General features: G+C 32.8%; 2 protein-coding genes across 2 annotated transcripts; both read left to right on the plus strand.

Annotated features, from left to right (window-relative positions):
- The first annotated feature begins 1582 nt into the window (after positions 1 to 1582).
- LOC136078831 (uncharacterized) lies at positions 1583 to 2020 on the plus strand. The gene has a single exon (XM_065794646.1). It carries the CDS (start codon positions 1583 to 1585, stop codon positions 2018 to 2020), a length of 438 nt encoding a protein of 145 aa, XP_065650718.1.
- A 1181-nt stretch (positions 2021 to 3201) lies between these two features.
- On the plus strand, positions 3202 to 3675 carry LOC136078832 (uncharacterized). The gene has a single exon (XM_065794647.1). The coding sequence runs from the start codon at positions 3202 to 3204 to the stop codon at positions 3673 to 3675; it is 474 nt and encodes a 157-aa protein (XP_065650719.1).
- The last annotated feature ends 11672 nt before the right edge of the window (positions 3676 to 15347 follow it).

The following is a 15347-nucleotide window of genomic DNA, read 5'->3' on the forward strand; positions in this document are numbered from 1 at the left end:
ACTGGTTACGATTTTGGAATCAATTCACGGTAGAAATCGACAATTCAAACATTAGCAAATTCAACTACTTACTGGAACTCGTTGAAGGAAAACCCAGAGAGGACATACTTGATTTACCACATTCATTGGATGGGTACAATGAAGCAAAACGTATATTACAAGACACTTATGGAAAAGATATTTGGGTTCACAAAGCGTTGATTAAAGACCTTGAAGGAATAACGGCTATACACAACGCGTACAAAATCAAAGATGTTCACAACTTCTATAATAAACTTGCAAGAGCAGTACAAACATTGAAAACGATGAACAAACTACAAACTGCTCAATCGTTTGTGTATTCATTAATGGATAAACTTGGACCAGTTTGTGAAATACTAACACAAAACGATGACGGATGGGAAGAATGGGGACTAGAGCAACTTGTCAAAAAGTTGCAAAAATACACAGAAAGAAATCCATTAAACTCAACTTTTAACCCAAGCAATGAACAAATAAAATTCGATAAAACTGCATTCAAACAATACAATGGCGGTCATTATGATAAAGCAATTATCACAAGTGTAGGTAAACATAGATGTATCTACTGTGGGTTACAAAATCACAAAAGCGACGATTTCACAAAAGTGCTAAACGTTGCAAGACGCTAGGCGATTTTAACGAGCAAAAGGTTATGTTACAACTGTATTGGTTATGGACACTCAGCAGCAAATTGTCAATCAAGAGGATGCAGGAAGTGTAATAAAAAACATCACACGTCCATTTGTCAAAATGGGAATGCAACAATGGATAGTAAATTGGAAAACAAAACAGAAACCATGGGAACAGTGTTTAATGCTAGTTCAGCTAGTCATCCGACAGTGATTGCAAAAGTAAACGGGGAAAAAGCGAGGATAATGTTGGATACAGAGGCTGGAAGTTTTTATATATGTACGAACTTGTTAACAAAACTGAAGTTGAAACCTATACGAAAGGAACATAAAAGCATTGAACAGCTATATGGAACGGTGGACATGCGTGTGGAACTATATAACGTCACGCTAGAATCAATAACTATACCGGAATTTTGCGTCAAGATCGAATGTACCAATGCAGAAAAGCACGTATTAACCTTCTTACCTAACCCGATAATCAAGGATTTAAAGAAGCAATTTGCAAAAATAAGGAGACTGAAATTTAGCGATGACGAAGGAAGTGCCGAATTGCAACCTGTTCACGTGATACTCGGTGCTGCTGATTTTCAGCGAATAAAAACTACGGAACCGGTAGTTCTGGGAAAAAATCCGGATAAAGATCCTGGAGCTGAATTAACTATGTTGGGATGGACTCTTTGTGAGAGACGAACACAATTAAGTTCTGGTATTAAAAAAAGTTTATTATTGAATACGGGTCATGAAGAGTTCGAGCAAATGTGTGGTTTAGAAGTACTTGGATTATCCGACACAAACAGTAAATCAAGTATAATGAGTAGAGCAGTATAATGACATAATGAAGGAGCAGATCAACAAGGGAATATTGGAAATGGTACCGGAAAAACCTTCCTCATCAAGCTGTAATAAAAAAAAATGCTGAGTCAACAAAAATGCGAGTTGTTTATGATTGTGCAGCTCGAAAAGATGCTCAATCACCTTTATTAAACGATTGTCTGGAAGTGGGACCATTACTGCAACCTCTAATATTTGACATTCTCATACGAAATTGGATGAATAAACTGTGCGTTTTAGCTGACATAAAGAAAGCATTTCTACAAATACGGATTTTCGAAATGGATAGGGACGCACAACAATTGGTTTGGTATAAGGACTTAAAGAAAATGGAATTAACGGAATTACGGTTTACAAGGATGATTTTTGGTTCCAGTTCAAGCACTTACATTCTCGGCGCTACCAATAAAAAACATATATCAAAATACAAGGATACTTTTCCAAAAACAGTGCTTGCCTTGGAAGAAGATACTTACGTCGATAATCTGCAAGCAGGTGGAGAAACGGAAAAAGAACTTATCAGGTTCAAAAAATGAATTATCGCAAATCTTAACAGAAGCTGGATTCCAGCTGCATAAATGGCATAGCAACATAAACAAATTGGAAAGCGACGTTGAGGCCAAATCAACAAAAATACTTGTGATTCCTTGGAACAAGGAAAAAGAACAACTATCAATTGACTTTGCTGCTTGCATCAATAATGGAAATAAGGAAGTAATAACAAAAAGGAAAATGCTATCCACTATTAATAGTGTTTTTACTTATTGGGATTTAGTGCACCAGTTTTAATCACTGGAAAAATATTATACAGTCAACTTTGCTTATTAAAACTCGGATGAGATCAACAAATTCCGAACGAACTTTCGGAAGAATGGCAAAACTGGATCAGGGCAATAAGCAACAAAAGAACTTTTTCAATTCCGCGGAGCGTTGTGGCCGGAAGAATTATTGAAGTAGAGCTCCACGGATTCTCAGATGCAAGTAAATTGGCAATATGTGCATGCATCTACGCCGCAATAAGCCATCAAAATTCGAAAACAAGCAACCTACTTGTAGCAAAAGCACGAATTGCACCAAAGAATTTTATTATTCCAAGACTGAAACTGGTAGCAGCACATACCTTGAGCAAGTTGATGAATCATGTTAGGAAGACGTTAATCAAGTATAGCATTATTGAAGTATATAATTGGGTTGACAGTACTACTCTACTTTATTGGTTAAAAGAAAGGGGCAGTTGGTCACAGTTTGTTAGAAACCGAGTTTAACAGATCTTATTGAATGGAGATGTAAAATGGCTCTACGTCCCGACAAAAAAACCCTAGTGATGTTGGAACAAGAGGAGTGAGTCCGGAGAAGCTCTCAAGCTTGTGGTTCAATGGTCCGATATGGTTGAAACATAAAGAAAATTGGCCAACCCAACCGGAAATAGTCAAAACGCCGTACGCATCCTGTGAAAGTATTGGTGTAAAAGAGAATGTCGGTATGGTAACAGAAGAAATAAAAGGGCATTCTATACTCGAAGAACTGTGGAGTAAACATAAGTATTGGAAGATTTTAAGGATATCATCTTTTATAAAACGGTTTATTTACAATTGTCGTAATAAAGAAAAAATAGTTGGACCGATAAAAACTGAAGAGATGATTGAAGCAGAATTGACGAATATCAAGCTACTTCAAGAAGTTGTTGTACTAAAATCCGATGTGGAATTTAAGAAGGATGAAAGTTAGCTGTCACAGAAGAATCTCCGGATATAATCCCATATTTGTAACAAAAGGATTCCAACTAACTCTACGAATTATCGAGCATCATCACAAGAAAGCGCTACATGGAGGAGTAGGAGATACCATGGGTAGCATAAGAGAAAGATTTTGGATACCAAATTTGAGAGTTGCTGTAAAAAAGGTCATTCGTGGATGTAATTTGTGTAAGAGATACAGAGTGAAACCGCTGTTACCACCAACAAGAGCAATGTTACCACATTTTAGAACTGAAGATGTTGAACCGTTTACGGTTACCAGTGTCGATTTTGCCAGTCCTCTAAAATATAAAGCGCTTGAAAAGTTGGTAGGAAAATGTTATGTTGCACTGTTTACATGCACGAGTACAAGAGCCGTCTACCTTAAACTTTGTCATGATCTATCGACCGGAGAATTTCAGAAGGTTTTAAAAGAGTTTGTTGCAAGGAAATGACCACCTCAGATGATGATCAGTGATATTGCAAAAACGTTTGTAGCAACAAAAAAGTGGTTACTTACACTTAGTAAGGACGAAAATCTCGCAAACTATCTTGGTACTCAAGCCATAAAATGGAGGTATAATCTATCAAGATCGCCTTGGTGGGGAGGTTTATTTGAAAGATTAATCGGAATAATGAAGAAGAGTTTATCAAAAACAATCGGGAAAGGAATGCTAAGTTTTAATGAATTAGAGGAAGTGTTGTTGGATGCGGAGTGCTCTATGAACAACAGACCACTTTGTTACCAAAGTGACCAGTTCAACAATCAAGTGTTGGAACGCGATGGAAGAACGACAACAAGCAAGGAAAAAGAAAAGCAATGTGAAATTGCCATGGTGTCGGAAGCATAGTGCTTATTACAGATGATGTGAAAGACAAGGGACTTCTCAATATTGGACGAATTGAAAGCGAAATTAAAGGGAAGGACGTAAACTTTTAACAAAAAGGGAAACAGCTGTTTCACTTTTTGTTAAAAGTTTACTTTAAATAAAACATAATTACGGCATTTTTAAAAAAGTATTAAATAGTAAAAATTTTTATGAAAAATATTTAATAATCACCAAATGTATTAACTGAAAAAACCAGACGAAATGGTATAGCAGAACTACCGTCTGAAACGTGGAAGGGCAGTTAAAAATATCTTTAAAATCCAGGTTGGAATTGCCAATGATATGGTGGCTGAGCGAACCCATCGAATAAGAAGAGTTAAAGACAAACTACCAAGAACTATAGTTCTCAAACTCCTAAATGATAATGATAAAATGTATTACTAAGCTACTGTTATCAACCACCCGACGGTGTGAGCGAGAATCTGAGCAAAATTGTTTTTTGAACAAAATGTTATCAAAATAAGCATTAAAGAAAAAGAAAAAAAGTTTCATTTTTGGCGATCTGTATATAAACTTTTTTAACTACGAAAATGACTATAAAATAAAAATTTTTTATGGTTTAATATTTGAAATAGGAGCAATTCTCTTTATTAATCGTTCAACTAGAGTTCGGGTCGCCGACAGGAAGGAGAGGGGGAAGGGGCAATTTTTCCCGGGCGGCAGATGTCCATGATTTTAATTTTAGTTCGGCGCCATCTGCCGAAGTAAAATAAAAATAGTTTTTTTTAATCCTAAAATTCCATAATTAAAATGTATATTTTACTCGCTTTACATCATTATTTTTTTATTCGTCGAAAAGTTTTTACTATACAAACTCGTCGTTAATTTCGTACGGTACACACTATTAAATTAATAGTGTCCCTTGAGATTTTCGCATTCATCAGACTAAAGTAAAAAAAACGTAAATGTTGATAATTAGCAAGAACAAACTGTAAATACAATTTCGAAATAATTCTTTTCAGAAATTAGAAAGTAATAGTAATTATTTTTCAACTATGATTGACTTATCTATGGTATATTTACGATTTATTTATATATAAGTATTGAAATATTAATTTATTACGTAAGCTTTTTGAGATTTAGTTTTGTAGCTAACTTGGCTTATTATTTTAATGATCCATACGGCTATTTTCAGTAACTTTTAATAATGAATCGTAAAAAGCTTTCTGGTGCCCAAAATCGGCCATTGGCTTCCATAAAGGCAAAAGAATGTGAAAAGAATAAACAAATGCTCCTAGAGTTAGGTTAGTTTTATAAAGCTTCCAATCAAAATACTGATTTAAACAAGGTAAATTAATAGAAATACATACAATGCTGGCCAAAAAGATCCGACCACTAAGGTTTTTAGACAGAAACGTAATGTCACTTCAATTTAATGATAATATGATTGAGTTTAACGCAACAAACAATATTCACATAAGTCATGACACACTTTCAAAGAAACCAACAATTAGTTCACATCAGAAAAGAGTTTCTAGTGCCTCGAATGTCTTCCTCCGGCTTTGAGGACAGCTTCTATTCTTTGAGGCATAGAGGCAACAAGAGAGTCACAGTAATCAGGCGTTATTTTTTGGGACCATGCCTCCAGTATAGCCTCCTTCAAAGTTGTCGCCGACGTCGAGTTTGCTTTTGCCACTGCTTTCAAATTTACCCAGCAATTGTCAATCGGGTTAAAATCCGGTGACGAGCCAGGCCACAGAGCAAGAACATTGATGGAATTCTTTTGAAACCATGTCTTGACAATCTTTGCCTGATGACATGGCGCGCCGTCATGCATAAAGATGTCACAGTTGCGAGTTCTGAGCCAAATAGGAACATTTTCCTTTATTATTTGCAAATAATTAACAGCTTTGATAATTTCACCTGTAGCGTGTGTTTGGTGGCCGTAAAACATTCACTTTATGCGCAGCAAATTGTTTTTCCTGCAATTCGTCTGAGAACATGACACGTCGCCACATTGCCGCGGTCCAATTTTTATGTGCTTTACAAAATTTGAGGCGGTCACGAATATTTTTCTGAGACAGTCGTGATTTTAATGCAGCGCGATAGGATGGAAGGCTGAAATTGTCCGAATGGTGCGAAGAGCTCACATTCACATCCGAATGGTGCGACAGCTCACATTCACATTAGGATGCAGTTCATTGAGAATTTGTGAAAATGATGCCAGTGGGTCCTTCGAATCTGCACGGTGGATCATAGCGTCAGTTTTTGATGTGGTAATCTCGGTCTGCCACTGGATCTTCCTGCAGCGCTGGTGCCTGTTGACTTGATGTCTGAATGACGTCGTGAGCGGTTGACTTAGGCATTTGAAAACGTTCGGCAATCGCACGTTCAGACTTCTCGTCTTCCATCAAAAGTTGTAGTTTAGCACGTTTTCTAGGTGATGTTGTCGCCATAGTCAAATGCAAATAGTAATTTATACTGTTTTGATTGGCTGATAACTAACCAATCACGCATGCAAAGCGTGATGGTGAAATTCCGAGGAAAGCGCCTACACTACAAAGTACATACTGTTTACATAGATAAACAATGCGTGGTCGGATCTTTTTGGCTAGCACTGTAGGTCTATATAATATTTTACTTTCGAAGCAATTTTTTAATAATAAATAAACATTTTTTAAGTTGGCGGAAATAAACCAATCAGACCAAAAAATAGAATCATTGTTTTATGATAATGTTGATTGTGTTGAGGATATTGTAGATCTACAATCTCTTGGTTCAGTTGAAAATAAAACAGACAAAAGTATTAATGATAAATTATAAGAAAATAAAGGTTTTTACACAAAATATAATTCAAAATAATTAAATAACAACTTCATTTTTAATTAATTTTTTTAAATTCAGGCGTTGAAAATGACCCAGCACTCGAGCCATCAATTCTTAAGCGAAGAGAAAAACAAGAAATAATCAAAAAAGGTCCGTCAACTTTACCTGATAAATTCTCACGAGATGCTTCTAATAACAGGGCCTTCCCAATAGAAGTTTTTTTCATTGCATTGCCTAATGGAGAAAAGGTCCAAAGAGATTATTTGATATGGAGCCCATCGTCTAACTCACTTATTTGTTTCTCGTCACAACGAAATGTTGAAGACAGCTGCTCGTCATCAGGATAAGGGAACCAGAATGCAAGCTCACTATCTTTCCTGGCAATTACAAAACGAATTCATCAGTAATTGTGCTACATTAATTCAAGACGCAGTTGTGAAGGAAGTGAAAGATGCTATATATTTTACGATATTTACCGATGGGACCCTCACACCAAACAATTCATGTTTATTTTTCAATTTGCGCAAATCAACTCGGATAAGATAATTTGGGAAGTTAAAGAATGATTTCTCTACGTTGAAGATATGGAAAAGAAAGGAAAAGTGCAGATATTTCTTTATTTAACATGCAACGTTTTGGAGAAAGCAAATCTCGATTTAGAAAAATTGAGAGGCCAAGAATATGACAACTGTCCTAATATGGCTGAAATCTATAATGTAACCCAAGCTCTTATATTGAAAAAAAAATCCGTTCGCTTAATACATTTCTTGCGGTGTGCATGGCCTAAATTTAGCTGGAGTTCATTCTGCTGAGTCTTGCGCTGAGATCAAAACATTTTTTAGCAATATCCAAGTCCTCTACTCTTTATTTGCAGCCCAGCAAGATGGAAAATTCTTCATGAGGAAACTTCTTTATCACTTCACAAGCTTTCAGATACTAGATGGTCAGCCCACATTGCAGCTGTAAAACCTATAGTGAAAAAACCACGAGAAATCATTGCTGCTCTGAATAGAACCGTTAATCAACTTGAACTAACTGCGGACATGTTGAAGCAAGTAAAAATTTTGGGCAAATATTTTAAGTCATTTGAATTAGTAGTTCTCCTGATCATTCGGTATAAGACAATGCAAAATATTGATGATGTTAGTTGTTGTCTCCAGTAGGAGTCAATCAGCATTAAAGAAAAAGTCATCCTCATTCAACAACTTCTAAATGGCCTAGGTCGCATTTGTTCGTCGTGGAATTGTATTGACTGAAACAAAGCTAGTGGCTGGAAATTTAGTCTTTGAAACGGAATTTCAAGAGAAACGCACAAGAAGAGTGAAAAGATTTTACGAGGAACTATCAAATACATCCCGCTACCACAACAATACAGAAAAGAATTTTGAAGTAAATATTTTTAACGTGACATTGGACCACATAGTTCTACAAATTTAGTCAAGGTTCAATGTGGTAAGAAAAGGTTTCTTCTTAGTCTTTCTTTACCTGGCTTCAGTCTGAAGACCCTTTTTCACAAGGTGATAAAACTCGCCAATTTGCAAAATTCTATTCAAATGACGTGAAAGAAGACGATATATATATATATATATATATATATATATATATATATATATATATATATATATATATATATATATATATATATATATATATATATATATATATATATATATATATATATAGTGTAATCTATAAGGGCACCAAAAAAGGTGTTGTCCCGGGCGACTTGAAGGCTCTCGGCGGCCCTGACTAGAGTATTGACTCAGCAACTCTCATTGATAACATTATTACAATTGATGTCTTAAGTAACAATATGCAAAAAGGTATATTAAAATCTATCTAGATAGATTTTAATATACCTTTTTGCATATTGCATATTGCATATTGCATATTGTTTAATATACCTTTTTGCATATTGTAAGATATATCTGATCATTTCCCAATATTTCTATCATTCAACTCAAATACTAAAATTAATAATAAAATAGGTAAACAAATATATAATGTAAACAGTTTAAAAAACAATTATCACTACTTCATTGGAAGCATATAAACTTTAAAGGCGACGCAAATGAAATTTATGAAAATCTTTTAAAAGCATTTTATTTTCTATGATGCCAATTTTCCTATCTGTGAAAAAACAATAAATCAAAAAAGCTTAAATGTTTCTTGGATAAAGTTTTTTTTGAAAACCTCCTCACTGTGTAAAGGGGTGACTTTGCAGCACGCAATTATAAACTTATCCCAAATCACGATACTATAAAAAATTATAACTATATAAACTGTTTACCTTATCGCCAGATTTAGCCAGATGATACAACAATTATTTTCAATTACAAATGGCTTTATTTTTCTTCGAAAATTCGATTTATCACCCTTACTAATAACTGTCTTTGATTATACACTTTTTAAAAAAAATTATAAACGTCTTCAAATTTAGTATTCATAGTTAAATTTTTAAAAATATATATACCACTGCATTTATAGATTACAAAGATTTCAATATTTTTGTTTAAATACTGGCTTCTTTATTGCTTTTCAAAAAACCGCAGTAATCAAAACGTTTAAAAAGTATTCATAAAATACAACGTGGTTTGGTTACAAAAATTTTGCCGAAAAATATTTTATAGGAGTAAAAATCTCATAATGGGAGTAAAAATTTAATATGAGATTTTTACTGGGTTTATTTTTACCAATACTCTCTAAAAAATACTAACCTTCTATATGAGCCTTTTGTCAAACTAATTTTAACCAACTTTGCATTGATTATCGTGCACCCCGTTTTTGGAAAAAAATTGCTTTGCTTAATTTTAATTTTGATCTACCTACTTCTTTGCATCTTTTTAAAGTTTCTCTCCCATATTATCAAAGTTAGAAAATAATTTTTAAATTATGGAAATATTTATTAAACCTTGAATACCTATACTACAAAGTTATATGTGTATCTATATTTTATTTTATTTTGTTGTACTTATAGTGACTTTATTACCTAATAGTTTCTTTACACAAGTATAAGTATATATGCAAAGGAATATTTTTTTATTTATCTTTCATAACAGAGGTAATAAAAAACTCTCTCCTATCTTTATGTTTTCCTGACTCATCCAACTTTCAACTTTTCAAGTCTTCTGTTAACCGTTTCCTTGTTCTATAACTCTGGTTGTTTGCAGCCTTGTTGGTAGTGAATCAGGAAAAAAAAAGGAAAAAAAAATAGATAAAAACTTTGTAATATTTTGTTGTTCTAATGCTAGATCGGAGAGAAAAAAGCCGCAGAAACTTTTTTTATGTAGGTAAAATGCACTAGCAAAAAAAAATAGAAGAGTTTTTAATCTTTGGCAAAGAACACAGTATGGCAGAATAGCTTCAAAGTTTTTGAAACAATACTGCCCCACTGTGCGACGCACAGTCGTCCAGAAATGCCACTTTTGAGGCAAAAATCATATCTTCACCAATTTTGAAGATAATAAGCTAAATTTTTGAGTGAATGTTCATTATACTCTGGCCAACAATACCTGTTATTGTAATATTGCTTTATATACCTCTGAAGGACACGCCAATAACACAAAACCAAGGACAAATCGCAAAACAAATAACAAACATGTGACACGTATTTCATATTAATTTTCAACTTTCTATTGACTATAAACAGTCACCAGAATGTTTGATACATTTTTTTTCGATTGAATCATACATGTGCAGAACACCAAGAACACATAGCATAATAAAACTTGCATTTAACTTATTTTAACAGAATTATGAATACATTTTAACTAAATATTTTCTAGAGGACTAACTTCACATTTATGACATCTTAGTGGACTACAAAAATATGCAGAGTAGCACACCAAGGACAACACCAAGGACAGGTGCCAAAGACAAAAAGTAAGCACAACAACAATATATAAAGAATTAAAATAATTTCAAAGATTTATGGTACATTTACGAAAATTAGTGTATAGAATAAATAAACTCTAAAATACATACACATCAAGGACATATGACATAACATGCAACATGCCTTTTGCATTTGTACTTATATCTAGATGTTAAAATTTATTTCTATAACACTAACAAAATGTAGTATTATAATAGTTTGACTTCCTGGTCAATTAATGAACAAAATCATCAAGTACACATATTTTGTAAATACCTAGACATGAATAATCTGTGCATATGGTAGTACAAAAAGAACATACAACAACTTAAAAAGAACGCGTAATATTGGTTTTACACCAAGATTATAAATAAAAATAATTTTTCTTAAATATTTCTATATTAAATTTTTTTAAAATAAACTGAGCAATTTAAAAATATATAATTATAAAGGGTTTGGGTTTTTAAAAAACATCAGTGAAACATGTGTAAACATGTGTACATACTACTAGAAAAAAGGTGCTATTTTAAAAATGCAGCTTTATCGATTTCTTAAAATAAAGTAAATATATTTAGGATACATACTATCAATAATTCAATTAGTTTGATATAAAGAATTTAATATTATTTAGAAAGTTACAAAAGAAAGTCTAAACATTCTGCTGGAAGTTCAAGTTCCTTTTTTGATTCAAAACTTCACCTCATAGAAGTGATAAAGGGGTCTGATGAGCAGAGCAATCTTCACATTACATCTTCATTTGTAAGTTTTCTTGTAAAAGGTTCTCAAAAATTTTTGACATCTTTATTTCTACTTTCCTGTGCTTCTTTAGATAAGAGGCCAATTGGAACTGGCTCGTCTCTTACAACCTGGTGTGAATGTACAATCATCTTGTGAACTCCAACAGGCATAAGATACCATTTAAAATGTGCTACATATGTCTTAAATGTTTTTTTGCAATATAATTCTAGTTTATCTGGATCAATTGGATGTTTACAGGACAACACACAAAGGATAACAAAAAATCTTTTAACAAGACCCTTATCAATTCCAAGTATTTCAGCAAAAGTTTCATGGCTTCTAAATGCCCTTCTTGCTGTGTTTCCATTATTGGATGTACCAGAGCCACCACATCTTGGTACATCAACAACAAGTCCAAGTGTATCTTTAATTTTTTCCTGAATTTCCTTTTTTCTGCTTGCAACTATATTTTTCTTTTCAGGAGTGTTTGCATGAAAAAATCCACAATCATTGTACCCTAGTCTTCTTCTCTGTCCAATATGTAACAGACATTCAAAACAACAAATCCAGAGATGGAGAGTGTGGATTCCCAGGTCCAAAGACATCTGATTAGGTTGTTTATTATAAGCAATTACAAAGTCATTCATTTTTTTTGGATTTAATCCACCTATATTGCAAACTTGATAAGAATCAGTTAATAAGTTGCACAGGTACTGTACATGAAAGAAACAAAGATTCTTAAACTGAGACCGACAATCTGTCCTCTTCACCTTCAGTTCTCTGTTTTTAAACAGACTGTCCAGTTGAACCATCGAATCCGACTTTGCTTATAAGGATAAGAGTATTGCAAGGCTCAGGTAGTCTTGATTTATCAATAAGTTTCCAAATCCTGTTTGTAGTGTGATCCATCATTCCCTGAAGATTTACAGAAGCACTGTAGTTTGTGGTAACAATTCCAGAATCTGGAATACAATCACTTTTAGATTTCACAATAAAGTTGTAGGCAGGGTATAACATGCAACCTTTATCTAAGGCCCCTTGACGGATAGTTTGATAGTCTGCCCTACTCATTCTACAGTCTAACATTAGAGCTAAAGCTTCTTCAGCTGAGTAGACTTTAGAGCGTAATACATTGCAGGATACATCAACTTTACTTTCCATCATATGTAGGGCTGCCATTGTCCTGATCTTTTCGCTGGAGAACGCGATAAAAGTTTTAATTTTAATTAGTTTAGCGCTGGGCTCTCCTCCGTAAAAATCAGGACTATGGTAGCCCTAATCATATGTTTTAAAACTTTGGCGTTTTTATTTCGTTCTTCTTTATTTAGATTAAGAATAAGGGCACAGGCTTTCAGTAGTAACTCCTAATTTTTCAGTAATCTCTGAGGATCTTCTTTTCTTAGACCTTGTTGAGAGATCTTCAAATGATTTTGATGGTGCACCTCGTTGTAAATGGTTTATTCTAACTTGTTGTTGAAGTTCATTTACAATAAATTCCATATTTAACCATTTCTCGTAACGATTTATAAGTCTCCCTTTTTGTCTTACTGTCTCATTCCATTTCTTTTTAAAGTTTTTCATAAATTTTTCGGTTAGACTCATTTGATTGTAATTCGGATAACATTGAGACATCAATATACAAATTTCAGTTTTCGCTTTCTTACTAATTAAACTTTCATATTTATTATCAGATTTTCCTTTAATAAAGTAATCGAAAATGTCGTTGTTCTTCATATTTAAATTTGATTTCAGGCGCTACTGCAGTTTCTCCCCCCTTTTTTTATTGCTGATTATGATAGAGAATTTTATGCTGATTAAGAATCGTATAAAAACATAGGTCTGAATATTAACAGAAAGTGCTCTGATTCGCTGTTGAATTTTAAAAAATTACACTAAAAAAACTCTAATATTCGCCTTTTTTTAAAAACCCGGTTTTTATTGTCGTCAAAATTAAATTATAACTAAATTAAATGTTTTTATGAATATATTTTATATATTTATAATTAATTTTTTAATAATTAGTTTAAGATTTTGCTTTTTAAATGTACATAAATGGACTGACAAATAGGGATTGGAGCAATTAAATGTACATGCATCGACTGAAAAATAGGGATTTCACAATTGAATGAGTGCACTAAACAATTACTGTAAATATTTGTTAATATTTTTTATTTTGATTGTTTTGTTTAATCGTCTTTATTGTCTTTTTTACATATTGATTTATAAATCTTTAATCTATTTAAAAAAGAATAAACAAGCTGATGATATTTAGGCATCCATTAACAAGCGATTTATGAAGTCTGAAAAAAGGACTTGTTGACATACTATGGAACTGTTAGCTCTCATGCTAAACAAATGTTTTTCGCTATTACAATCAAAAGCAATTTTAAAAATAGTATTAGGGTGGTGGTGGGGATGCCCATATGGCGGTGCACTGTGATAAAACCATTAGAAAGCAAATAAACATAAAAACAATAAATTTTTATGTTCATTTGGTATAACTGAACTATGTATTTAACTAATTAAATACACGTTCTTTACATGTACATGTACAAATACATGCTCTAAAGGTATGTACATATAAGATAATTTTATAAATTTTTAAATAAGTATTTTAATATTTATAGAATTATCTTATAATCAGTATACTTACCTTAAAGTTGCTTAAATTTATATCATGTTTCCAATTTTCCAATTCTTTTCGAACTTAGTAATGCTAATTTAATTTGGTCTATTTCAAAATCAATATTAAAAAATGAAAATATTTTTAATTTTTTTTATAGAGAAAGGTTATTTGGTGGAAAGAAGAGCAACAACATATAATTATATCTGTCCATGAAGTTAATGATGTTTCTAATGAGGCTTATGCATTATCTGGCCACATAGGCATCAATTCAACAACAGAACATATTAAGAATAGATTTTTTCGGTTTTGAATGGTCAATGACATTACCACCTACGTTTCGGAATGTGATAACTGTCATAAAGTGAAAAACTAGAAACTTCAAGTTAAACCACTAATACAAAGAATATAAATTTTAAAGGTAACACGAAACAGGTTAGGATTTATTCAACTCAACTGCCAGAAGTGAATGATATTAAATATCTGTAATTATATTGAGTTAAATGTTACAGTGTTCTGTGACGTCAAGTGGTTTGTAATTAAAGTGCGTATATTTGATAATTGTTGTTAACATGTTTGTACGGTTTTGTATGTAATTACTAATGTGTTTATATGGTTAATGTGAAATTGTAAATATGTTTATGTGGGTTGTACTGCTAATATTTGAGGTATATGATTTAGTATAAATTATGATTATAATTTTGTAAGAGTCAAGTTCTCATTGAGTAAAGAAAAGAAAACATCTTGACTTAATGTTATATTTCTGCAAGAAAACTACAAGCTAAACGGGTCATGAATTTAAGTATGAAATTATTCGATATGTTTGAAATATATGATGGAACTTTAGATGCTGCGGTGTGAATGCATAATGCTACATTTTCCAATTTTTCTTAGAAAAATTGCGTATTCGGTTTATGACGCTTTAGCCATTGAAGATAAGCAAGATACAATGGAAGTTGAGCAAGTGCTGCTAGCAGCGTTCTCATTGGATGTTTACAATGCATATGAGATTTTCACAAAACGGAAGTTACATAATGGAGAAAGAGAGTTAATGTGTTTTTGGCTGATTTGAAACGATTGGCTTATCTTGCGAAATTGTCTCTTCAGACAATGTCTGAAGAGACAATTTCGAATGGTTTTCATTTCCTTATAGAGAACTGCAAAGTTTGGGTTCAGCTATTGCAGACTGGCAGTTCTGCAAACAATGATGAAGTAAACAAAATTGAAATTAAAAGG

Source organism: Hydra vulgaris, chromosome 03 (genome assembly GCF_038396675.1).
Source record: "Hydra vulgaris chromosome 03, alternate assembly HydraT2T_AEP".
Taxonomy (NCBI): Eukaryota; Metazoa; Cnidaria; class Hydrozoa; order Anthoathecata; family Hydridae; genus Hydra; species Hydra vulgaris.

What these genes read in the sequence shown, in the direction of transcription:
- LOC136078831 (XM_065794646.1), top strand. Translation starts at nt 1,583, where the DNA reads ATGCGAGTTGTTTATGATTGTGCAGCTCGAAAAGATGCTCAATCACCT.
- LOC136078832 (XM_065794647.1), top strand. Translation starts at nt 3,202, where the DNA reads ATGAAAGTTAGCTGTCACAGAAGAATCTCCGGATATAATCCCATATTT.